Here is a 27,521-nt window from a genome sequence, read left to right on the forward strand (position 1 = left end):
TCCTCTCCTGATCCTCTTTTTTTTTTTTAATTTGAAATAATGATTTTCTAAAATCCTCCATGGGCTTCCCAGGTGACTCAGTGGTAAAGAATCCACCTGTAAGGACAGGAGAAGTGGGTTTGATCTCTGGGTCATGAAGATCCCCTGGAGAAGAGAATGGTAACCCACTCCAGTATTCTTGCGTGGAAAACCCCATGGACAAAGGAGCCTGGCAGGCTACAGTCCATGGGGTCACAAAGAGTCAGATATGACTTATCGACCAAACAACAATAACAACAAAAACCCTTATAGATCACAGCTTTACCCAGTGAAGTCACCGGCCACCTAAATTCTGTTTCCTTTCTCTCCAGTTCCCCTCCATTTCTTTCTCCTTCTTCCATCTCACCCACGCACCAAGCACAGTCAAAAGGAGTCAAATTGTCTTCGGTTCAACTTGCTGATAATTTGGCCAGATTCATAGCTCCAACGTTCTTATTTGCATAATGCCCTCTTCCTCCTCCTCCTCATCATATCAACTCTTAGGGATCATTTGCAGCTTAGTTACTTTTCTGATGCCTGGATCATCAGCTGCAGTAAATAAATTATAGCTATAGCATCACTAGTACTATGGTGATTAACCCTGTTATTATAGGGTTAAGGGGTAGTAACTGATAGGAGTGCTGATCTTTCTTTAGAAGAGGGTTTCTTCCCTCAAATCTCAAATATGTTGGTGGTGGTTTATTTGCTAAGTCGTGTCCGACTCTTACAACCCCATGGACTATAGCCAGCCAGGCTCCTCTGGCCATGGGATTCTCCAGGCAAGAATACTGGAGTGGGTTGCCGTTTCCTTCTCCAGGCGATCTTCCCAAACCAGGAATCGAACCTGGGTCTCCTACATTGGCATGTTCTTTACCAACTGAGCTACAAGAGAAGCCCGTTGAGGGCTTCAAATACATTGAGGATGCTTTAAAAGCTTTGCCACGGAGAACTACTTTTAAGTGACAAAATCCGTTTGCCAAAGTCATCTGAAACAAACACACACAAATACCCTAGCAGTAGGGGGCTGCTTTTAGTTTGAATTGCGTTATCAAGTGGGGATAGACCCTCTAAGGGACTTTAAGGTCAGCAAATGCCAAGTGAGCTCACTTACCTCACAGAGCTGTCTCTGGGGATTTCCCACGAGGCCCCGCCCCTGCTGAGTCACCAAGCTCCCTCTGAGAGCCTTTGACCTGCAGCTCTTCTCAGCTGCAGAATCTCACTGCTCTGAAGATTAAGAAGCAAAGTTCTTCAGCAGCCCTGCAATCTCCAGGTTTGTCCATTTGGGGCAGATGGTGGGGGGAGGAGAGGAAGAACCGAGCAGGGATGAGGATGGGAGCTTTGTTCCCTTTGTACATTTCTAGACTTTCTTCCCTTCTAATTTCTAATGACTTTCACTCCACAGCCCATTAAATGAAGACCAGGAACCTGGCCTCTAGAGATTGTTGGACTGTAGTTTTATGACTTCAAATCTCAAAATGAACAAATACATAACTATTAAGAAAGTGTGATAGTGAGTTCAACAGGGTGGTCTTTCAACATTTTAGCAATTAAGTGTTGTAATTCCACATACTGTTTGGACAAAGGAGGAATTTTAATAATGAAGTGTCTTCTCATGGAGCTGAACTGTCGGATTCTCTTTTTAAGGACTGTTATTTCAGTGACAGTACGCCACTGCCATTGTTGAAATCTAGAAGCTAATGCTGAATATCTATGAAAGTCCCCAAAAGTTCTTACTATTGTTATTTCTGCATTTTGGCAAAGCATGTTGGAAAGTGCACTCATAGACTTTGGCAAATCTGCACAAAGCTATGTGTTTACTCATGCAGGTCTTATAGAAGTTTCTATGAATTCACTGCTTTTCTGTGGTATTCCATCATTAATTACTCTTGACAACCCCTGAGTTGTGATCTTGTAGAAATGCACAGGTAATAAATAGGTGAACTGTTGATAATTATGAAAGGAGAAACCACCTCATCCTTGAAACTTTTTACCTTCTGCAGAGTGGATATTTGTGAGACCAGCTACTTTGATTAAAATTCTGTTGGACTCTGCTCGGCTAACAAATCTATGCAAGATTTCATCATGGGAAATGGCTATTACAACATAGTGGCTACTGTGCTATTGGTCATGAATCTTGAGAGGACACGATCATTGCAGGGTTTCTGTAACTGTTCAGCAGGTAAGAACCAAATTATCACATGTGCTTGATCTGTTGAAAACATGGTTCAGTTAGTCTGCTAGTCAGAGCTAATTAGCTCTGTTTTAATGATCCTTTTTAAAAAATTAAACTATAGTTGATTTATAATATTGCATTAGTTTCAGTGTGTTAGCTGCTCAGTCATGTCTGATTCTACCTCATAGACTGTAGTCCGCCAGGCTCCTCTGTCCATGAAATTCTCTAGGCAAGAATAAGGAGTGGGTAGCTATTCCTTTCTCCAGGGGATCTTCCATGATTCACATACAGACACATATATATGTCTGTGCTTGTGCATGCTAAGTTGCTTCAGTCGTGTCCAACTCTTTGTGACCCCATGGACTGTAGCCTGCCAGGCTCCTCTGTCCATGGGATTCTCTAGGCAAGAATACTGGAGTAGGTTGACATGCCCTCCTCCAGGGGATCTTTATATATATAGCAGTGTATCTATTAATCCCATACTCCTAATTTATCCCTCCCCTCCATTAATATCTTTTATTCCTTCATTTACAAATATTTCTTGGATGCTGCATCTTAGCTGTGTGAACATAGCCTTGTCACTTAATCTCTTGTGTCTCAGCTTTGTCATGTAGGGGTGATATGAGGACCTATCATAGGATTGATTGCTGGAAGGACTGTATGATGGGCTTAGATCAGTGCACAGTACAGGAAAAGACCTCAACAAATAGCTTGGTGTATGAGGACAAGTATTCAGACCGGAGGTGCAACAAGGAATAAGCAAGTGGCTTAACAGAGTGGGAAAAGGCAGACACATTTAAATGTTAGTGTGCCAATAAAGGACATTGATCTCCTCCTTAATCCAGTCATACTGGTCTCCCAGATCAATCAAGAGAAACTGTTTTATTCAATAGATTAAAAAAACTATGTTTTTCTGTTGATTTGTTTTTTGCTATATCTATACTTTGCTATTTTTAATTCTATGATTACACTTAGGGCAACCTTGCAAATGGATTTTTTTTTGGCTGTACTGTGTCTTCGTTGCTGTGTGGGCTTTTCTCTAGTTGCGACATGGAGGGTCTACTCTCTAGTTGCGGCACACAGTCTTCTTCTCATTGTGATGGCTTCTGTTTTTGCAGAGCATGAGCTCTAGGGTGCTTGGGCTTCAATAGTTGTGGCTTGTGGGCTCTAGAGCACAGGCTTAGTTGCTCCCAGGCATGTGGGATCTTCCCAGATCAGGGATCATACCCATATCTCCTGCATTGGAAGGTGGATTCTTTATCACTGAGCCACCAGGGAAGCCCCAAATGGATAATTTAAAACAGTCGATCAACAAGTAAAGTGTGTTGCTATGTTACCTAGAAATCGAATCTTTATTTCATATTCTGGTTTTCTTGTGAACCTCATAATACTTCAGGTGATGACTGTCCATTGAAAAACATGAACAGCCCTGATCTTCCCCTTTTAGGTACTTTCTGTGGGAAAAGCAGTCTGGAGCCTTGCATTTCTTGTCCTTTAAATAGTTTCTCCAGCACAAGTGGACAGAAGTCCTGTGACATATGCAGAAAGTGTGAAGGTATGATTTTAAAAATGTAGTCTTTATGCCGATATGTGTTGGGAAGACAAGTTTTTATTCCCTAGTGTACTGATCTTGGTTTAAAGTCTGAAGTGTCAGGTTGACTGATCCCTCTGCCAATAGGCAGGGTCCAGTAAAATAATTTACTGTAAGAGCCAACACTGGTGGATTGAGCTTTTTAAATATTAGAGGGAACATTCACTGGACAAGAGAGAATTCTTTTAATAGCAGAATGTAAAATGTCTTCTTTAGTTATTTAAAAGTAAGCTTTGTACTCTGAGGCCGTTGTTTGTTTGGTCGCTAAGTCGAGACCAACTCTTATATGACCCATAGACTGTAGCCCATCAGGCTCCTCTGTCCATGATATTTCCCAGACAAGAATACTGGAGTGGGTTGCCATTTCCTTTTCCAAGCGATCTTCCCAACCCAGGGATTGAACCCAAGTCTCCTGCATTGCAGGACGATTCTTTACCGCTGAGCCACCAGGAAAGCCCCTGAGGTCATTAAGGATCGTTATAAGTAGAACGAGCATAGTTTTTATTGCAGAACATGAATTTGCTTCCTGCTTTGGGAGGTCAAGGGTCAGTGTAACCCTGATGGACTTTGTAGGTATTTTCAGGATCAAGAAGCCGTGTTCCCCCACCAGCAATGCAGAGTGTGAATGCATTTCGGGATTCCACTGCCAAGGGGCAGGATGTTCCATGTGTGCAAAGGACTGTAAACAAGGTCAAGAATTAACAAATGAGGGTAAGTTTCCTCTTGTAGGGAAAATTTGTTATCTAGACTTACATCATTCGCTCAGTACATGGTCCTTTGAATATAAAACAGATTTGTAGACCCTTTAAGTAATAAATAATGAACCATGGAGTCACATATCTGATATTTGCAAAATTACTTTTCAGTCAATGAAACTAATTTGAGATGACAAATTTTTTCATCAGAACCATGCTTTTTCATGTATATGCAATACTATACATATAATTAGAATAAAACCTTTAGTCATATTAGGGTTTCATTTCAAGAAAAACTGTTGAACAATCTGTGTAGATTGTATTAAGCTAATAACTTTATTACAGGATTATATTTATCATATACTGTTCAAGAAGAATTGTTTATCACTAATGAAATTCAGGAAGAATTGTTGGATAATCAGCACAGATCATATTAAATTAATGACTTTATTGTTATGAGATCATGTTCATCTCAGGGAAAGTTTAAAATGATAAAAATACTTCCTCTTATTATTCCTTTAATTTTTATAAAAGGTTGTAAAGACTGCTCTTTTGGGACATTTAATGATCAGGAACACGGCATCTGTCGACCTTGGACAGAGTATGTATCACTTCTTTTTGCTTAAAAGTAAAGTGTCTGGGTTAACTTTTCCAACTGATGCTTTTAAAATTTTTAGTTAATTAATTATTTTAATGGGAGGATAATTGCTTGACAACGTTGTGTTGTTTTCTGCCATGCATCAACATGAATCAGCCATAGGTATGCATATGTTCCCTCCCTCCTGAACTTCCCTCCCACTCACTGATGCTTTTTTAAACCTGTCAAGTGTAAATATGGAGTAACTGTGCAAACAGGCAGCATGGGAATGGTATGAGGTCATTGTGACTGGTCTGTCAAAATGGGCATTTTCTCCAGGAGTAATGCCCAGAACAGCTAAGTCAGATTTGCCAGTGGAACTTAGTTACTGTCTGCCCCAAGGGTTCTTCTGTCTCCCTCCAATCTCTTTGCTGCCTCTAATCTTTCCTTATTGATCAGTCCATCTTCAAGTGCTCGTGCCAGCACTGATAATGATATAGAAGAGGGTAAAGTATATTTCCTTTCCTCAGAACCATTAACATAGACTTGGGCAAATAAGACCATCCCAGGCAGTCAAACAGCCAACAGTGTATTTTGTATGCCTTTGTTCTTTTTGCATTTTATTTTCTTACAAGATCATTTTTATTATTATTTTACATTTACATTCTTATTGGGTTTTACAAAAGTATTGATTCATAGCACATTAGAAAGTTTTGTCTTTTTTTTTTTTTGTCTTTTGACACAAATAGTTCTGAGCAGTGAAGTGAGTCTGTGTGGAAAGTGGGATTGAACTGGTTTTGGGGAATGGGTGGGTTCATGTTAGGTAAAGGACATGAGAGAGACATAGGACAATGATGATGATGTTGGTGGTGACCACAGTCATGTGCTTAGTTGCTCAGTCATGTCCGACTCTTTGCGATCCCATAGGCTATAGCCCACCAGGCTCATCTATTCGTGGGGATTCTCCAGGCAAGAATACTGGAGTGGGTTGCCATGCCCTCCTCCAGGAGATCTTTCCAACCTAGAGATCAGACCCAGGTCTCCTGCATTGCAGGCAGATTCTTTACCATCTGAGCCACCAGGGAAGTCCCAACAATGATTATGGCTACAATTAATAGGGAGTGAGCCAGGTGCATAAAATCATTTACTCTTCACAACAGCCCTGGGACATGGATATCTTATTTTTCAGATGAGCTGTAGAGAAATTTCCCAACTTGCCCAAGGTCATTCTGCGAAAAGACCAACTCAGGACTCAAACTCTGATCTGTCATATGCCAACACATCATGGGGTTAGGAAATCCTAACCCTATGAAGGAGACCCAGGGTTCGATCCCTAGATTGGGAAGATCCCTTCAAGAAGGGAATGGCTACCCATTCCAGTATTCTTGCCTGGGAAATCCCACGGACAGAGGAGCCTGGCTGGCTACAGTCCATGGGGTTGCAAAGAGTCGGACATGACTGAGCAACTGTCACACACTCCGCTACAACCCTAAGCTAAGTTGTCTGTCCTTTCTGTGCGCCAGAGATGCTCAAATACACTTAAGAAGGTGGAGGTGACAGACTAACCAGGCAACAGCCTGATGTAGGCTCTCATGGGCCAGGGTTCTCCAGACTGGGAAGGAAGAAGAAGCCAGTTGGGCAAGTAGAGTGAGATGGACTGTGGAGAGCTGTGAAAGGCAAGTGAACACTGGAGGAAGCCCAATGTTCAGTGAAGTTTTTCAAAATGTCTTTGCTTTGTCTATAAACCCAAATCCACATACCCTTGTCACTAGAACTCCTTAATCGAGTAGAAAATGTCAGTCTTTTAAAATTAGAATGATCTGTACCTGAATTAATTATTTGAACTCTTTTCATTGAACCCTCTAAGCTGTTCTTTGAATGGAAAGGCTGTCCTTGTAAACGGGACGAAGGAAAATGACGTAGTGTGTGGACCACCGCCACCTGACTTCTCTCCAGGTGCATCCTCCACCATCGTGCCTGCCTCTGGGAGAGAGCCAGGTAGCTGGTTTGTTGCTGTTAAATAAGTGAATGTATCATGGCCATTCTGGTTGGCATCTAAATCACCCCAATGTCCTGATGTCTTGCATGTTAATCTATAGCAGGCACCTCCGACACGCCTTCTTTCTCTTACTCTGGCTTCAAGGGACCCATCTCTTTCATCAGTGTTTATTATTCAGTCTGGGTTACATATTAATGAGCAGAGCAAGACGAGATTGGATCCAAATAGACACTAACCCCTTTGATCTTGCCAAATAACAATAGTGATAGAGTCCCATGTTTCCTATATCCTAGAAGGCCAAACCACTTAATTTTGTGGGTCTCTAGGAAAATTATTGGGCTTCCCTGGTGGCTCAGTGGTAAAGAATCCACCTGCCAATTCAGGAAACGTGGGTTCAATCCCTGGGTCGGGAAGATCCCCTGGAGAAGGAAATGGCAACCCACTCTAGTATTCTTGCCTGGAGAACTCCATGGACATTGGAGCCTGTTGGACTACAGTCCATGGGGTAGAAAAAGAGTCAGATACGACATAGTCACTAAAAGTCAACAACAAAGGAACAACATTATTAAGGTTTTTTGTTTTGTTTTGTTTTTTTTACGTTTTCTTAACAAGCAAGCAGGCAAATTTACTAAAAGAGCTGGTGGGAGATGCCCGAAGCACCTCTTCTCATGGTGAAGAGTTTACAAATGCAAGTTTACATCAGCATATTTGGAAAATTATATTTTTGCCTCAGTTTTCCTTTTGCTCTTTTTTGTTTTTCAAACTTTAAACTTTTTATTTTGTATTGGCTGTTTTGTTAATAGCCAATTAGCAATGTTTTGGTAGTTTCAGGTGAACATCTAAGGGACTTAGCCGTACATACATACATGTATCCATGCTCCTCCACACCACTCCCTCCCATCCAGGCTGCCACATAACACTGAGTAGATTTCCATGTGCTATGTAGTAGGACATATAGAAGTACATACATAACCTTCGCAGATTCCCTAACTATCCCTTCCCCCCATTCTTCTCCCGGCAACCATAAGTTCGTTATCTAAGTCTGTGAATCTCTTTCTATTTTGCAAGTAAGTTCATTTGCATTGTCTCTTTTAGATTCCACATATGAGGGATGCCAGATGATATTTCTCCTTTTGGTCTTTTTCTACAGGTCTCACCTCCCAGATCATCATCTTCTTCCTTGCCCTGACATCAGCAGCCATGCTGTGCCTGGCAACCTTCGTGTTTCTCCGTTTCTCTGTGGTTAAACAGGGCAGAAAGAAGCTCCTGTATATATTCAAACAACGTAAGATGAATATAAAAGTGTGATATATAAGCTTTCTGAGGCTAGACGTTTTTCAGTAGAAAGAAAAAGATTATTATTATTATTTTTTTTAGTTACAGAAGTTAGGTTAGTATAGCACAGTGGTTATCAAGCGGGATAATTTGGTCCCAGGGGACACTCAGCAGTGTCAGGAGACAAGTCTGATGGTCAAAGTCTAAGAGGTGGTGGAAGGGGTGCTGTGCTCTGGTATCTGGTGAGTGGAGGTCAGCAATGCTGCTAAAATCCTATATGCACAAGACAGCCCCACAACAAAGAGTGACCCAGCCCCAAATGTCCATGGCTGAGGTGGAGAAAGCTCAGTGATGGCAGAACATAGCCCAAAGGTTCTGGAAAAATTACCACTTTAAGTATGCTGCAGCCTTGGACAACTCTGGGTGTGTGTGTGTCCACTCAATTGTGAATACAGGACACTGAAAAGAGGAATCAAAAATAACATTGCCCCATCTAGCATGACTTCTCTGGCTGATAAATGACCTTGACCTAAGCTAGACCCACAGCTAGAAGAAGGCCTGCTGCTGGTGCTGCTGCTGCTGCTGCTAAGTCGCGTCAGTCGTGTCCGACTCTGTGCGACCCCATAGACGGCAGCCCTAAAAGGGAGTTTGAAGTGGTTTTAATGGGATGAGGCATTAGGACACTGATCTGGATTAAATGAGAAATTTCAATGGTGGGTTTCACTCACTACACAAGATACCATTTCTATAAGGAACTCAGCAAGTGTCTAGCACAGAGTCAATATTCACTAAATGAAAGCTATTAATATTTATTCCAAAAGGCATGTAGATGGAGGCAATCTGCATTTTTGACTTTGTGGAGGATAGAACCTTAGATAACAGGAAAGACTTACTAAGAGGGATTCATATACAAGAGGGTCGCTCCGAGAGCTCTGTAATGTAGCCCAGACCATCATAATATGATTAGAGAGTGTCTCCTTGTAAGTTGCTAAAAATATAGGATAATTGCTTTATACTCTTGTGTCAGTTTCTGCTATACAAAAACATGAATCAGCCATAGGTATAACATGTCTCCTCCCTCTTGAACCTCCCTCCCACTCCCCACTCCCTCCTTCCTCTCTCAGGTTCCTTGTGTTACAAGCAACTTTCCACTAGCTATCTGTTTTACATAGGATAATGTATATGTTTGGAGTAGGAAACGACAATCCACTTCAGTATTCTTGCCTGGAAAATTGCATGGACAGAGGAGCCTGGGGGGTACAGTCCAGGGTTGCAAAGAGTTGGACAGACTGAGCAGCTAAGCACTCACATATGCAATGTATATGTGTTAGTATATAGTATTTGTTTGTCTCTTTCTGACTTACTTCACTCTGCATAACAGGCTCTAGGTTCATCCACGTAACTAGAACAAACTCAAATAAAACAATTATCCTCCAATTAAGAATAAATTTTTTTCTTAAAAAAGGCAAAGACCCTGGAGATAAAATATCAGTAATAATGACATAAAGTCCTGCATTGTTTCAAGAAAATGTCAAAAATATGTATAGAAGTTTTTAATATAGGAAGGAAAGTTCTAGTAAAGTCTTATCTAAAGATGCAATACACTAATTGGTATAAAGGTTCTTTTTTGGAAACAATATAAAATATTTTCAAAGTTTTGAAATACACAGAAAAAAAATGCATGCATGTAAAGTTTGCATGTATTCGAGCTAAGTTGCTTCAGCTGTGTCAGACTTTGTGCAACCCTATGGACTGCAACCTGCCAGGCTCCTCTGTTTAACAAACTAAAATGAACACCTGTGTAACCCTACCCAAGTCAAGAAATAGAACACACTCTGCTCCCCGGAAGCCCTTCTTGTGTTCCTTCCAGACTAAAACCCCTCCCTCTGCTAGTGCTAACCACATCGAGATTCTTACGGTGTTCACTTCCTCGCTCTTACTTACAGTTTTGCTACCCAAGAACATGGTTTAATTTGGCTGCTTGTGAACTTCAGACCAGTGGAATCACACTATATCTGTTCTATATTTTCCTTTCCCCTTTCACTCAGCAATGTATCTTTATGATTCATCCATGTGTGGCATTTATCTTGAGTTGATTTCCATTGTTAAATGTTCTTCTATTGAAGGACTGTATCACAGTTTGTTTATCCATTCTAATATTCCTGGACAATTGGGTTGTTTCCAATTTGGGGCTCTTACAGAGAATAATATTTGGATATTTTTGTCTATATATCTCAGTGTACATAAGCACGTTTCTTTCCTTCCTTTTTTTAAACCTAGGAATAAAGGTGCTGGAATATGTATCTTGGTCCTTCAGTTCAGTCGCTCAGTCATGTCCAACTCTTTGCGACCCCATGGACTGCAACACCCCAGGTTTCTCTATCACTAATGTGTTCAAACTCATATCCATTTGGTCCATAGTACTAGATTTATAAAACTTTTTGAGAGTGATAGGAGTCCAATTAGCAGCATATGAGAATTCTTTTTGTGCCAGTCCCTGCTAACACTTAGCATTATCAGACTTCTTAATTTTTATCTGTCTGGTGGGTGTGTAGTAGTATCTCGTGGTTTTAATTTGCATTTCCCTGATTACTGGTGAGACTGAACATCTTTTCACGTTATGTTTGGTCACTAGGATTTCCTCTCCTGCAAATCACCTAATCTTTTGAGCCTTTTCCCATTGGATTGTTTGTCCTTTTCTTACTAATCTATAGGAATTTTTTAGTCTACTGTTCATGGGTTGCAGATATATTTTCCGACCCTGTGGTTTGTTCTTTGATTCTCTTTTTGAGGTCTTAACCTCTGATTTAAGCCTCTAAATTGTCACCGAAACTTCTGATTTAAACAACTATCCGTCCCAGCTTTACCCCAAACTGCAATAAAGGTCTTTATAAAATGGTTTTCAAAAGTATTTATGAGTAATTAGGGAGTTTCAATGGAACTGTCATCTATTTTAAAAAATTTTAGGTTATTTTTTAAAACTTTCTATTTTGAAATAGAGATTCACAGGAAGTTGTAAAGACAGTACAGAAAAGTCATATGTGCCATTCATGGGGTTACATCATATTTAACTATCTGGTAGCTCAGCTGGTAAAGAATCCTCCTGCAATGCAGGAGACCCTAGAGATCCTCTAGAGAAGGGATAGGATGCCCACTCCAGTATACTTGGGCTTCCCTGCAGGCTCAGATGGTAAAGAATCTGCCTGCAATGTGGGGAGACCTGAGTTCAATCCCTTGGTTGGGAAGATCCCCTGAAAGAGGACATGGCAACCGACTCCAGTATTCTTACCTGGAGAATCCCCATGGACAGAGGAGCCTGGCAGGTTAGAGTCCATAGTGTCACAGAGTCAGACATGACTGAGTGACTAAGCACAGCACAGCACACAGCACATAATATCAAAACCAGGCAGTTGACATTGGCACACTGTGTGGGTTTAATTTGCGTGCGTGTATATGCTCAGTTGCTCGGCTGTGTCTCTTTGTGACCCCCAGGGACTGTAGCCCACCGGGCTCCTCTGTCCATGGGATTCTCTTAGTAAGAATACTGGAGTGGGTTGCCATTTATTCCTCCGGGGATCTTCCTGACCCAGGGATCGAACCCACATCTCCTGCATCTCCTGCACTGGCAGGTGAATTCTTTACCATGGGCCACCTGTGTTTAGTGTATGTCATTTTATCACACGTGTAGATTGGTGAAACCAGCAGCACAATCAAAATGCAGGACTATTCCATGACTGTTACGTTAGCGCTGTTATGAGTAATCATGTACAGGACATGTGTGGACATAAGCTTGCATATCTTGAAGATAAACGCCCAGGAGTGCAATTACTGGGTCATATGATAAGTGTGTGTTCACTTTTTAAAGAAACTGCTAAACACTTTTCCACAGGAGTTGTACCATTTAACCTTCCACCAGCAAGGTGTGAGAGATCCGGTTTTTCCTCATCTTTGTCAGCATTTTGTATTGTTGCAATTTTTAATTTCAGTTGTTTGAATAGATATGCACTAATATCTTAATGTGGGCTTAATTTGCCTTTCCCTAAAGGCTGAACATTTTTCATGTACTTATTTTCCACCTGTCAATCTTCTTCAGTGACATGTTCCTTCATGTCTTTTACCCATTTTCTAATTAGATTGCTTATCTTAACTTTTGACATTTGAGTTATTTTTTAAAGTTCCAAGATGTGAGTCTTTTATCAGATATGAGGTTTGTAAATATTTTCTCTTGCCTTTTCATCCTCTTCACATGATCTTCTGCAGAGAAAAAGTTTTTAATTTTGATGAAGTCCAACTGGCCAATTTTTTAAATTTATGGGATTACATCTAAGAAGTCTTTATTAAGTCCTAGATCTCAAAGATTTAGACTTTCTCCTATGTCACATGCTAAATGTTTTGCATTTAAATATATGTTTCATTTTTAGCTAAGTTCTATATAAGGTGTGAGAGTTTCAGGTCAACATTTTAAAATTATTATTATTTTTGCCAATGGGTAGCCAATGGCATCAACATCATTTATTGGAAAGATTATTTTGCTTCCATTGAATTAATATTGCATTTTTGTAAAAACTCAGTTGGCTGTACTTGTGTGAGGACTATTTCTGGTTTCTCTCTTCTCTTCCATTGATCTGTGTCTTTTTCCTTCTGCCAATACCACACAGTCTTAGTTACTGTAGCTGTAAAAAAGTCTTGAAATTAGGTATAGGGTAGAATGAGTCCTCCCACATTATTCTTCTCTTTCAAGATTGTTTTGACTATTCTAGTTCATGACGATAATTTTAGGATAATCTTATCTCTATCTACAAAACGTCAGCGGGGATTCTGATAGCAATTGTGTTAAATCTGTACATTAGTTCAGGAAGAATTGAGATCTTTCCTATGTTAACTTCCCTGGTGGCTCAGACGGTAAAGCGTCTGTCTAAAATGCTGGAGACCTGGGTTCGATCCCTGGGTTGGGAAGATCTCCTGGAGAAGGAAATGGCAATCCACTCTAGTACTATTGCCTGGAAAACCTCATGGACAGAGAAGCTTGGTAGGCTACAGTCCATGGGGTCACAAAGAGTTGGACACGACTGAGCAACTTCACTCACTCACTCACTATGTTAACTATTCCAATCCATGAACACAGTGTAGCTCTCCATTTATGTATATTTTCTTTGATTACTTTCATCAGTGCTTTGTAGTTTTCAGCATACAAGTCCTGCACATGTTTTTTAAATTTAGGCCTTAATATTTAAATTTTAGAATTGCAAATGATATTGTATCTTCAGTTCAGTTCAGTTCAGTTGCTCAGTCGTGTCCGACTCTTTGTGACCCCACAAATTGCAGTACGCCAGGCCTCCCTGTCCATCAACTCCCAGAGTTCAGTCAAACTCATGTCCATCGAGTCGGTGATACCATCCAGCCATCTCATTCTCTGTCGTCCCCTTCTCCTCCTGCCCCCAATCCCTCCCAGCATCAGAGTCTTTTCCAATGAGTCAATTCTTCGCATGAGGTGGCCAAAGTACTGGAGTTTCAGCTTTAACATCATTCCTTCCAAAGAAATCCAAAGGCTGATCTTCTTTAGAATGGACTGGTTGCATCTCCTTGCAGTCCAAGGGACTCTCAAGAGTCTTCTCCAACACCACAGTTCAAAAGCATCAATTCCTCCACGCTCAGCTTTCTTCACAGTCCAACTCTCACATCCATACGTGACCACTGGAAAAACCATAGCCTTGACTAGATGGACCTTTGTTGGCAAAGTAATCTCTCTGCTTTTGAATATGCTGTCTAGGTTGGTCATAACTTTCCTTCCAAGGAGTAAGCGTCTTTTAATTTCATGGCTGCAATCATCAGTGGTTTTGGAGCCCCCCAAAATAGTCTGACACTGTTTCCACTGTTTCCCCATCTATTTCCCATGAAGTGATGGGGCCAGATGCCATGATCTTAGTTTTCTGAATGTTGAGCTTGAAGCCAACTTGTTCACTCTCCTCTTTCACTTTCATCAAGAGGCTTTTTAGTTCCTCTTCACTTTCTTCCATAAGGGTGGTATCATCTGCATATCTGAGGTTATTGATATTTCTCCTGGCAATCTTGATTCCAGCTTGTGCTTCCTCCAGCCCAGCGTTTCTCATGATGTACTCTGCATATAAATTAAATAAGCAGAGTGACAATACAGCCTTGACGTACTCCTTTTCCTATTTGGAACCAGTCTGTTGTTCCATGTCCACTTCTAACTGTTGCTTCCTGACCTGCATATAGGTTTCTATTTTGGTTTTTGACATGTTCATTGCTAGTATATAGAAATACAGGGTTGTTTTTTTTTTGTACTTTGAGTTTTGTCCCGTGATTTTGCTGAACTTGCTTACTAGTTGTAGGGTATTTTGCAGATTTCTTGGGATTTTTTATGTAGATCATACTGTCATCTGCAAAAAAAAAAAAGGTTTGTGTTTTTTCATTTCCAATTTATATGCCTTTTATTTCTTTTCTTGCCTTATTGTGCTAATTAGAATGTCCAGGACTATGTTGAGTCAAAGTGGTGAAAGTGGATATCTTTGCCTGCCAAAAAAAACCTCAGGGCAGGAGTATTTAGTCTTTCGTAAAGTATGATATGAGTTACAGATTTTAGTAGATATTCTTTATTAAGTTGAGAAAGTGCTCTGAAGATTTTTTTTTTTAAATCATGTATTAGTGCTAAATTTTGTCGGTGCTTTTTTTGTATCAGTTGATTTGATTATGTGATTTTTCTTCTTTAGCCTGTTGAGATGGTGAATTCTGTAGATTGATTTTTGAATTTCAAACTAACCTTACATCCCTGGATTAAAGTCCATTCAGTTATAGTATATAATTATTTTTGTATATGTCTGAATTCTCTTCATGAATATTTTAAGAATTTTTGCAGCTATATTCATGAAGAATATTGCCCTGTGGTTTCCTTTTTTTGTACTGTCTTTGTCTGGTTTTGGTATCAAGGTAACATTGACTTCCTCAACTTATTCTGTTTTCCTGAAGAGGTTGTATAGAACTGGTGTTAGTTCTTCTTTAAATAGCTTTGTCTAGTGAAGCTATCTGAACATGGAACTTTCTTTTTGAGGTTTCTTAATTACAAATTCAATTTCCTTAATAGGCCTTAATTCATATTGAGTGAATTATGATACTTTATGTTTTTTGAGGACTTGGTCCATTTCATCAAAGTTGTCAAATTTATGTGCTTAAGTTACTTATGCTACTCCCATACTATCCTTTTATTATATACAGGTTGGTAGTGAAGTCACCTACTGATACTGGTAATGGGTGCCACTCTCCTTTTTTCTGAATAAGTTTTGGTAGAGATTTGACAATTTTATTGATCTTTTCAAAGAACCATCTCTTTGTTTCATTGATTTTCTTTGTCGTTCTATTTTCAATTTCACCAATTTCTGCTTTTACCTTTATTATCCCCTTTCTTCTGCTTGCCTTGAATTTATTTTGTTCTTTTTCTATTTAGGTGGAAGTTATGTTATTGGTTTGAGAGTTTTCCTCTTTCTAATATAAGAACTTCATGTTATAAGTATCCTCAGTACTAACTTAGCTGCGTACACACATTTTGATATGTTGTTTTCCATTTTCTTTCAGTTCAATGTATTTTTTGTGTTTCTCTTGATTATTTAATAATGTGGTTTTTAGTTTCCTAGTATTTGGTGATTTTTTGGTTTTCTTCCTGTTGTTGATGTCTATTTTGATTCCATTATAGTAAGAGGACACCCTCTGTGTGCTTTCTTTTAAATTTGCTGAAGTTTGATTCATGTTCCAGGTCATGCTTTGTCTTGGTCTTTGTTCTATTGTTGTTGTTCACTCAGTCATGTCCAACTCTTTGTGACCTCATGGACTGCAGCACTCCAAGTTCCACATTCTTCACCATCTCCTGGAGCTTGCCCAAACTCATGTCCATTGACTTGGTGATGCCATCCAGCCATCTCGTCCTCTGTTGTCCCCTTCTCCTCCTGCCTTCAATATTTCCCAGCATCAGGGTCTTTTCTAATGAGTCTGCTCTTGGCATCAGGTGGCCAAAGTATTGGAGTTTCAGCTTCAGCATCAGTCCTTCCAATGAACATTCAGGATTGATATCCTTTAGGATTGATTGGTTTGATCTTCTTGCAGTCCAAGGGACTCTCAAGAGTCTTCTCCAACATCACAGTTGAAAAGCATCAATTCTTTGGTGCTCAGCCCTCTTTATAGTTCAACTCTCACATCCATAATGACTACTGGAAAAACCATAGCTTTGACTATACAGACTTTTATCAGCAAAGTAATATCTCTGCTTTTTAATGTGTCATCAGGTTTGTCAGCTTTTCTCCCAGGGAGCAAGTATTTTTTAATTTCATGGCTGCAGTCACTGTCCACAGTGATTTTGGAGCCCAAGAAAATAAAGTCTGTCACTGTTTCCATTGTTTCCCCATCTATTTGCCATGAAGTGGTGGGACCAGATGCCATAATCTTTGTTTTTTGAATGTTGAGTTTTGAGCCAGCTTTTCCACTCTCCTCTTTCACCTTCTTCAAGAGGCTCTTTAGTTCCTTTTTGCTTTCTGCCTTAAGGGTGGTGTCATCTGCATATCTGAGGATATTGATATTTCTCCTGGCAATCTTGATTCTGGCTTGTGTTTCATCAAGCCTGGCATTTCTCATGATGTACTCTGCATAAAAGTTAAATAAGCAGAGTGACAATGTACAGTCTTGATGTCCTCCTTTAGACACTTGAAAAGGTGGATAGACTGTCCTATAAATATCAATTCAATCCTGTTGATTGATGATGTTGCTGAATTCTTCTATATCATTTCTGATTTCCTGTCATGTTGTTCTATCAACTCTTGGAAGAGGGCCATTTAATTCTTCAAATATAATTGTGAATTTGTGTATTTCTCTTTTCACTTTTATCAGTTTTGCTTCACCTATTTTGTAGCTCTGTTTCTTGTTGTATTCATATTTAGTACTACCATGCTTTCTTGGTGGATTGACTCTTAATAATGTAAGGTCCCTCTCTGTGTCTGGTAGTTTCCTTTGTTCTGAAGTCTACTTTATCTGATAGTAATATAGCCACCTTGCTTTTTAAAAATTTATAATATACATGGTATATCTTTTTGCATCCTTTTACTTTCAACCTTCCTACATTTTTATATCTGAAATAAATTTCTTATAGATAACATATAATGGTCACACTACTAATGTCTGTCTTTTGCTTGGTATATTTTAAAAATGTACATTTAATATAATTACTTACATGTTAGGACTTAAGATGTTATTTTATGTTTGTTTTCTCTATTCTTTCTCTGGCTTTCATTAGAAATTCACTGTCATTTAATTTGCTCTTCCCCTCTAAGTGATGTGTTACTTCTCTCTGGCTGCTTTCAAGACTTCTTTTTATTTTTAGAACTTAAACTGAAATGTGTCTTGGTGTGGATTTCATTGGATAGTCCTGTTCAGGATTCACTTAGCTTCCTGAATCTGTAGATTTAAGCCTTTTTCTAGATTTGGCAAATTTTCAGCCATTATTTCTTCAAATACTTTTTCAGTCCTACTCCCTTTCTCTTCTTCTTCAAGGACTCCAATGACATCAATATTGGTCTTTTTTTTTTTTTTTTTCTATAGTCCCACATGTCCTTGAAGCTCTGTTCACTTTTTCCCCAGTCTTTTCTCTCTGTTCAGATGGAATAATGATTCTTTCCTTTCCTTCTTCTCTAGTCTTGTGCTGAGCCCATTCACTGATATTTTAAATTTTGGTTATTGTAAATTTTCAGTTCTCAAATTGCCACCTGATTCTTTTCTAAGATCTTATATTTATTTTTCATTTGTTTCCAGTGTGTTCCTAATTGCTTGTTGAAGCATCCATCTTTTTGATAGCTACTTTAATGTCCTTGCCAGATAGCTCTAATTTCTACATCACCGAGACCTCCTCAGGATGGGATCCTTGTTATTGCTAGACATGTGTTCGGGCTACCCATTAAGCCTCCACTGATAAGACTCTGGCTAGGTTAAGGCACTTTGTTCCCGCTCTCCACATGGCTTCCACTGATAATAAAAGGATGGGATTGGGGATGGCCTTGATGCTGTGAGTGGCGATGAAGTCCTAACTCTCCACTAGAACTCTGATGCCACCCCTAATGAGTATGGGCCAGTGAGCCTTGATAGCACTTGGCAAGAGTGTAAGTCTAAGTGCTCTACTGGGTCTTAGTGGTGGGCTTGGGTGTGGGACCACTTTCATTAGTCCACTTTTACAGTTCCCAGTCCAGGGCATATGAAGCAGAAAGAACACTCAGGGAACTCAAGGCCATACTTCCTTGGGTTCCAAGATCCTTAATTGGTCTACTTTCTTGCCACCTTTCAGGTTCTTCTTGTGTTTGTTATATAAAAGGTCCAGCATTTTCAGTAATACTTAGCAGGAAGAACAGAAGAAAGTGTGATTACTCTGTCTTTCCAGAATCAAATTTTCATTTAAAAATTAATCTTTGATGCTATTTCAAAAGGAAAAGGACATTTCATTGGGAATCCTGGATATCTTGCCAATTTTTTAAAGATCTTGGAGATGGTGTGCTTGTTGAGCTTTGGTTATTTTTTTACAGTTAAGAAGCATATAAAGTTGGGGTAGGGCCTTTTGCTTTGTTAGGGTATAAAAATATACATATATATTAACTGATATTATATTGTATATGGTATATATATATATATATATACACACACATATATATATTTAACTGATATACCTGTATATATGGGCTTCCTCTGTGGCTCAGTGGTAAAGAATCTGCCTGCCAATTCAGGAGATACAGGTTCAATCCTTGAGTTGGGAAGTTCTCCTAGAGAAGGAAATGACAATCCACTCCAATATTCTTACCAGGGAAATCTCATGGACAGAGGAGCCTGGCAGGCTATAATCCATGGTGTTGCAAAGAGTCGGACATGACATATATATATATATTTTATATGTGTATATATATATTTAATTAAAGGACTTGGGTGTGAGACCACAGTCATATATGTGTGTGTGTGTGTGTTAGCTATATTTAAATTTTAGTATTATTTTAGAATTGCAAGTTACTCGGCAATAGCACAAATACTTCACACTAACATGTAAATGAAAATCTGGAAGCTAGTGCATAAATCAGTTCTTTACTTACTAATTGATGGAAGCAGTAGGAGTATATTTAACATCTCAGAGCCATAAGCCTTTCATTCAAAAGAAACCATCTAATGTGTAATCTAAGTAACCCTCAAGACTGAAACATGTGTTGCTGAATCAAAACTGCAATCATGTTTGGCATATGACTAATTTTATGCTATAATGACTCATGCTCAAGACTGTTTTTAGCTTTTGCGGACACTAAATAAACTAGTTTGTTCAGGACCAATAAAACAGTATTAGGTAAAAAGAAAAAAATCTTAAATAATCCTGAAAAAAGTTTATATTTGCTATTACCTCTCTTGCTGATGAGTTTGTTCAAACTAAAGCTGAGAATGTTTGCTGTTTAGAGATGTTCTGCAAATGGGATTTATGGAAAATGGATGTTAAATGATTAAAACAGACAATGAAAGATAACTCTTTTAAACTACCTTTTAGCATTTATGAGACCAGTACAAACAGCCCAAGAGGAAGATGCCTGCAGCTGCCGATTTCCAGAAGAAGAGGAAGGAGAGTGTGAACTGTGAAGATGTGTTAGGACTCTCTTGAGAAGAATCACAGGAGAAATATGAAGAATCCCACTATTGTACTTTCTAAAACATCATTCCAGATCACATCCAGGATTACCCCAACAAACTTTTCCTAAATGCTAAATGAATTGGCCTTTGAAGATGTACCACTTTTAACAGAACAGAAAAATGGGACAGAACTGGTGGTGAAGGGGGCATTTTGTAGATACTGCTTAAGAGGTTCAGACTAGTTTTCTTGAAACCCAGAGAAGTATATTTTAAATTTAATCATGGAATCCAATGGTGCAGCTAAAATGATAATCAAAATCAGTTCTATTTTTTTTTCTGGTGCTCATACGACATGTGTCGATAAGCCATAAGATGTGGACAATATCCCCGACTGGATTTTCCACCGGTCAATCATCCTCAACAAGGGCCTCCTCCACTGTCGGGGGAGAGAATGATGACAATCATCAGCATGGCCCAAGTTTGGGGTCAAGAGCAAAAAAATGAAAAAAAAAAAAAAAAAAAAGGCAAACCTTGGGACTTCCCTGGTGGTGTAGCAGTCAAGACTCCATACTCCCAATGCAGAGGTCATGGGTTTGATCACTGGTTGAGGAGCTAAGATTCCCTCATGTTGTGTGATGCAGTCAAAAACAAAAAGGGAAAAAAAGAAAAAAACAGCAGACCTTGATTGAAGAGTTCTGAAAAGAGTCTATGGGTATCCTGTGGTCCTCTCCATCTTCACATCTTCTACCTTTGTCCTACTCCCCTCTGAGTCACAACTTACTTTTTTATATTCTTAAAAAACTTTAACCGTAATATTTGATACACATAAACCAGGAGACCCATGAACACATCACCCAACCAAGCAAGAGTTGCCAAACTCCCATGGGCCAAATCTGAGATGCCGTGTGCCTTCATATGGTTTTGCATGTATAAATAGTTAAAAGCAAATCAAAATAAGAATATTATCTCATGACACATAAAATTAGCATGACACATAAAAACTCAAATTTTGGAGTCTGTAAGTAAGTTTTTTTTGGAAAACACAAGCCACCCTCAGGTACCCTTTGCATTACAGCAACAGAATTGAGTAGTTGTGACAGAGACTGTCTGGTTCACAAAGCCTAGAATATTTAATAACTGACATATAGGGTCAAAGTCAGGATCAGAGCATCCATCCTGTACTCCTTCCCTCCTCCATCTCCTATCCACCTCCCCACCCCAAACCCAGAAACTTCTCACAGGAATGTTGTCTATCATTTTCCTGCTTTTAAAAAACCCATTTATCATACAATTATGTACCCCACAATTAGTTTACTTACTTTTGTTTGTTATTGACCTTTATGAAAATGGTATTGTGCTGTACGGAAACTTATTGTGCTTTAATCACTGGAAAGTATATTTATAAGACTCACTCGTTATTTTGTATAGCTAGAATGCTTTCATTTTGATTGCTGTATAGTCTTGCAAATATACTATTATTTATCAACTCCACTCTGAACTATAGGACATTTGGGTTGTTTCCAGGTTTTTTTTTTTTTTATAATTATGGAAAATATTGCTGTGAATGTTCTTTTGTGTGTTTCCCATTGATGAATGTCTCTAGGGAAACTTCCTTATAGTAAGAATTTCTGGATCTTAAGGCATTTGAATGTTCAACTTCATGAGCTAGTACCCATATCAGTAAGGATGTGCTAAATTATGCAGAAATAACAAGTGACCCCACCTCCAAAGTCTTGATGGGTCACAACCACACCAAAGAGGTACACTTCCGGCTGTCCTGGTATGCCCACTGCAGGCTGGCTGTGATTCTGTCACATGTTATTTCACTCTGGGATTTAGGTATATAAATCCCAGAGCACCTTCTCCTTGGAGCATTGACCATCTCGTGGCAAAGGAACACAGGTCACTTTGCTCATATTTAGTTGACTAGATTCTAACTTTAAGAAAAAGTCATACAGCCAACTATGGGCGACTATAGGGCAGAAAGTATAATCTTCACACAGGGAGGGGAAGCAAATATTTCTGAGCAGTAAAAAGTCTTCTGCAGGGCTGAACTGCTTTTCCCCGAGGTTGTTCTAATTTGTGCTCCTGTCAGCAGTGGACAAGCACCCCATTACGTTTCATCCTTGCCACCCTCGGGTATTTTCAGAGTCTTAATTTTGCCAACCCAGGGAGTTTAGGATGGCGTCTCACCATGCTCTCATTTTGCATTTCCTTCATTACTAATGGTCTTGTCACATTTTTATACCATTTTTTTTCTTTTTTGAGAAATGCTAGGTCGTGGTTTTTAACCATTTAAAAAAAGTATGTGTTGTTTTATTATTGATTCATAGAATTTCTTTACGTAGTCTTTTTTTTTACATAGTTTTGATAATAATCTTCCATTACTTATATGTGTTATAAATATCTGCTTTATTTGCAATTTTTTCTCTTTTTGTAGTGTCTCTCTTTGTCTTGACGGTAATAAGAGGTGAAGTTCTTAATTTAATATGGTTAAATTTACAACTCTTTTACTATATAGTTAACATTTCTTTGGCGTCCTGGTTAAAAAAATCTTTTGCTCCCCCAATATCCTAAAGATCTTTCCCCACATTTTATTGTAAAAGTTTTAAGTTTTGTTTCTTGTATTTAATTCTAATCTATCAGGAAATTTTTTGTGTATGCTATGAGTAATGATCCAATTTTGAGTTTTTTATATGGATAACCATTAGTCCCAGTATCATTTAATCAATAGGCCATTTTTTTCCTTATGGATCTGTAGTACACCTCTGTCATTTCCTAAATTCCCCTCTATCTACGAGTGTTTTCTGGGATCTCTATTCTATTCCATTGGCCAATTTGTCTGTCCTGTGCCAACACACACTGTCTTTGTTACATTAGTTTAATAATAGCTCTTGATACTTGGCAGGACAAGTCTTTGATGTTCTTCAATAAAGTTTCATTAAATTTCTCTATAAATTGTATAGCTTTAGTTAGATTTATCTCTTGATTCATTGTTGTTGCTTTTAAAATGATTTTGTTTGTTATTGGAGTAGAGAGATGTCATTGATTTTCTTATATTAGTTTCTAACCAGTCTCCTTCCTAAACTTTCCTATTATTTTTAGGAGTATGTATGTGGATTCTTTAAAGTTTTCTATATAGACAATCATGTTGTTTGTGATAATAATAGTTTCTTCCTTTTCTAGTCTTTTATATTTTATTTCATTTGCTTGATGTACTGCTTGGCTTCATGCCAGGACCTCCAGTACAGTGTGATAGTCTTTTAAAAGTCTTATTTATAGAGGATACTTTCAGGGTATTATTATTTTTATTTCTATGGTAAATATACTCGATCAGATTAAGGAAGTTCCCTTCTATTCCTGGTTTGTGAAGAGGGCTAGTTTCCATTTTGTAATCAGGAAATGGTGTTGAATTACATCAAATGATTTTTCTGGGGAAAAAAAAAGCATTGGATTGTAGATAACTCAGCCAATGATTCTGTCATGTTGATTTGGATCTGAACGTGTCACATTCCAAGAAAATTTCTGCCTGAGAGAAATTTAATGCAGCAACAGGTATAATAATAGGTATTCCTTCTTCCCCCTTAAACTATGCTTTGGTGTATGATGTAAAGGTGGCACTTGTGGTGAAGAATCCACCTGCCGATACAGGAGACGCAAGAGGTGCAGGTTCGGCTCCTGGTTGGGAAGATCCCCACTGCACCCCACTGCAGTATTCTTGCCTAGAGAATCCCACAGACAAAGGAGCTTGGTGGCCACAGCTCACGGGGTCACAAAGAGACACAACTGAACCGAGCACACAGCACAGAGTATGTGTTCAGAAAACATTTGTGATTTTAATTTAAGTCAAGGAAGTACCTTCCATTAGCTTTTTCTTTACTATTTTGGTAAGAGTTTGTTGTTTATAGTCAAAGACTGCAATGTTTGTGGAGGATTTTTTGAAACTTTCTAGGAAATCTCATCAAACCCATGAAAAAGTAACAATGGGCATGATTAGTCTTCCAGAATGAGAACATTTGAGATTTGATTTGGACACTTTGACTGACTCTGAATGGCTCATAGGCAGTCTCTGGCTGTTAATTTTGGGAACCTGATGAGGATGCTTCAGGCAAGAGTCCTGTTAATCTGGTATTCTGGCAAGAATAAGAGAACAGTCATTTCATTCAATCCTTTGAAAATAAGAGGCAGGGACACCCTGGAAGTCCAGTGGTTAAGTCTCCATGCTTCCACAGCAGGGAACATGGGTTTGATACCTGGTCAGGGAACTAAGATCCCACATGTTGTGCAGTGTGGACAAGATATAAATGAACAAAGTGGTGCAAAATAAGAGGCAAGGCAAAGCTGAGGGATTTTACCAGTGCTGCTTCAGAACAGAGTTAGGTGTAATTTTTTTCTCTCTCTTCCAAACTACACAGTTAAATTTCAACACGGCTTTTACTCTTCACTTTGGCGCCTTTGTGTTTAATTTTCTGCTGCCCATTATCCATAAACACAAAGGGACTGATCATACCCCACAGGCTTGGGTCACCCAAGATAGCTCATCTGTCCTAGACTGTAAACACAGAAAATTCACAATTTATTCTACGTATCTGACCTAGGCTGTGTTTATTACACAGACTGTACCACACTTTTATCATAGTATATTTTGGCATAAAGTCTAAATGGTATAAATGAAAAACACAGGAACTTGGGGGTATGAGTCATCTTTCCCCCTAAATGACAGTTAGCGAAGAATAAAAATCAAGACAGAACTCAGTGATCCCCTTTGGGGATTAATTTAGGAAATCCACTAGTTAAGTTGAATAGAAGTTGCTCTGGTCAAAAGAAATGAACATATTTAGGGATGGACAAATTGGAAACAGTCTTCAAGTGCTTCAAAACAAGCCTTGGTGAATTCTGAAGCAAATTTTGATTTTCTCCTCTGGTGGCAGGTGTCACTCTGATGGAAACTTCTGATATGAGGGGCACTGGGTGGCTCTAATGCGTGTCTCCCTCCTCTGCAGAGCAGAGCTTTCCACTGTGGGTGGGTGTACACTCAGACCACAGAGGGTGTGAGTTATGTGCGGTCTGTGTGTGGTGAGGCCAGCAGCGCAATCATTACCTATGTTTTTTTTTTTTTAAGGCCTCTATAAAAAGCATAAAATAAAAAAGACTCTATAATAAAACATACACTGATTATTTTCACAGGAAAAAGGAATGCTTAAGAAAATTCCTAGTTTAAAAAAGTTCTATACCCCTTGCAATGTCAAATCATAAAGGCTAATAATGAATTGCTGTGATACTCTTTTTTAAATTAAAATTTAAAAAATTATCTTTAGTTATGGTGAGCAGGGGCTACTCTTCGTTGTGGTACATGGGCTTCTCATTTCAGTGGCTTCTTTTGTTGCAGAGCACAGGCTCCAGGGCACTTGGTCTTCAGTAGTTGCTGCTCACAGGCTCTAGAGCAGGCACAGGGTCAGTAATCGTGGCACATGGGCTTAGTTGCTCTGAGGAAAGTGGGATCTTCCTGGACCAGGACTCAAACCTGTGTCCTCTACCTTGGCAGGAAGATTTCTAACCACTGGACCACCAGGGAAGTCCCTGATGTGCTATTCTTTGTAAACATCAGAAACAGACTTTAGTGCCAAGCTATGTGAAAGATTTTGAGTCTGGGATTTCTTTGGCTCCAACAACTTACTTTTTATTCACATATAAAAATGAATGCTGTTTTTTATATCAATATTGATTCAGATAGCTGTGTTTCAAATTAAGTCACTGAACCTTTCAAACAACATGCCTTTTACAAATTCATGGAAGTGGCTGATTCTGACAAACCCAGGGAAGGGATGACTGTGAAATACAAGGGCTTCTTCATCAGACCTGCATCCTCCAGATGCTCTGATAAGCCCCATGCTAGGACACCAAGACAACAGACCCACCTCCCTCTTGTCAGCTTTGAGTCCAGGGGACTGACTAACACAATGTTACCAGGACTTATGACATGCTAGGAGCAGAATGGGAACTAGGAGGCAAGAATGCAGCCTTCCTGGAGCCTCCAGGTGTATCAACAGATAAGCTGTGTGCTAGGGAGTGCTGGGGTCCAGCCCCGGTGGATCCAGGGTGATTTGAAGGGGAGACGGAGTAGGCGAGGAAAAAAACTTATTTATTAATATAAGATTAGATTAGGAAGAAATAGTATAGTAGGAAAATTAAGTGGAGAAAAGAGACTGAATAACTTGGTTTACGGGGAAAACCAATAAAATCTCAGGACAAGAGATTTGCACCATCTACGTTAGGCCACCGGCGCCCACTTGAATATCGAAGGGTGCCCCGGCTTACGCTCCCTTTCATGTGGGTCTTAGCAGCCAGGGCAAGTAAGTAGACGTGGTGAGCCTCCCCACTCCAGATGGGAATTCAGCTGAAAAAGGAGAGAAAAGAACGACATGGGGAAGCCCAGCATTGGTGCAAGACTCCAAAAATCTTATTTTTCAAAATCAGCTTATATACCCCAAGTTGTACATAAAGAAATAATGGAATATGCAGAGTTATGCAGGGGCAGCAGTCCTGACCCTCATTGAGACAAGGCTTTCTTTTTGCATACCGTCCCATATACAAAAGGTCTCAGGTGGTTTACATTATCTTCTGGCCAAGAGGCCTGTTAACATTTTTATGGCTCTCTTCCTGGATAGTTGTCTATCAACCAGAAAACTCCTTTTCCCTAGAAGTGTTTTTTCTTTACTCTGCATCACCCTCAAAAAATAGTTACATTCCTGTAGAACAACGGTGCAGTGGGTTATAACAAAGAAAGTACTTAACTCAAAGATCTAATGTTGCTAACACCAGGTCTACTACCTGTTTTTCTATATACCAACTATATCTGAAAATAAGAGATATGAAAATTTTGCAGCAAGTATTGGCTCAACAAATGAAACCTTTAATCAGTCCTAGTCTAATGATTTTGACTCCTCGGAAGCCCCTACATTCCTAGGATGTTTTAAGCTTCCTGTGCCTCCTACGGTCAGGAGGCCTCAAACAATCACATGCGCAGCTGTACGAGTCCTGCAGGCAGGCTAGAAAGCCATCAGAGGGGTTTTTGGATTGAAACACTCGTATTATGCCCAGGAGATTTATTATTTAAAAGCTCTAATTTTTTCCAGAAAAAGGTGGTGGGGGGACAGCCCCCTGTTAATGACAGAAGAGTAGGTGGAAAGCATAACACAGTAAAGCAGGCAGACTCTGGTCTTGGGGGGGTGGATGCTCAGGAAATTCCAAGGGGAACCCCTGAAACCTGATCACGTCCTTGCGTTTTGTCAGGCTTCCTTCCGCATGACTTTGTCACGGGCCAGATTCCTCATGCTGGCCCCCGGCAAGGGAGCCTGAATGCTTGGTGGGGAAGCATACACATAGTAAGGGTGGAGGAAGGGCTTCCTTGGGGGAGGGTGAGGACAAGTGGGAGGAATATATGATATCTACTCAGGTTGTGTGTTTTCCAGAAGAAGCAAGGTGCCCAGGCAAACAGGAGGGAGGGTCAGGGTCAGGGGATGGGCTGAGGAGATGAAGGAAGCTGC

General features: G+C 39.4%; 1 protein-coding gene across 1 annotated transcript; it reads left to right on the forward strand.

Moving 5' to 3' along the window:
• Nucleotides 1–1,195: 1,195 nt before the first annotated feature.
• TNFRSF9 (TNF receptor superfamily member 9) lies at nucleotides 1,196–22,932 on the forward strand. Its single transcript, XM_004013750.6, has 8 exons — nucleotides 1,196–1,288; nucleotides 2,019–2,197; nucleotides 3,639–3,746; nucleotides 4,356–4,493; nucleotides 5,012–5,078; nucleotides 6,922–7,052; nucleotides 8,204–8,338; nucleotides 19,895–22,932. Exons 2-8 carry the CDS (start codon nucleotides 2,086–2,088, stop codon nucleotides 19,981–19,983), a joined length of 780 nt encoding a protein of 259 aa, XP_004013799.1. The 5' UTR covers nucleotides 1,196–1,288; nucleotides 2,019–2,085; the 3' UTR covers nucleotides 19,984–22,932.
• The last annotated feature ends 4,589 nt before the right edge of the window (nucleotides 22,933–27,521 follow it).

This window comes from Ovis aries, chromosome 12, assembly GCF_016772045.2.
Source record: "Ovis aries strain OAR_USU_Benz2616 breed Rambouillet chromosome 12, ARS-UI_Ramb_v3.0, whole genome shotgun sequence".
NCBI classification, from domain to species: Eukaryota; Metazoa; Chordata; class Mammalia; order Artiodactyla; family Bovidae; genus Ovis; species Ovis aries.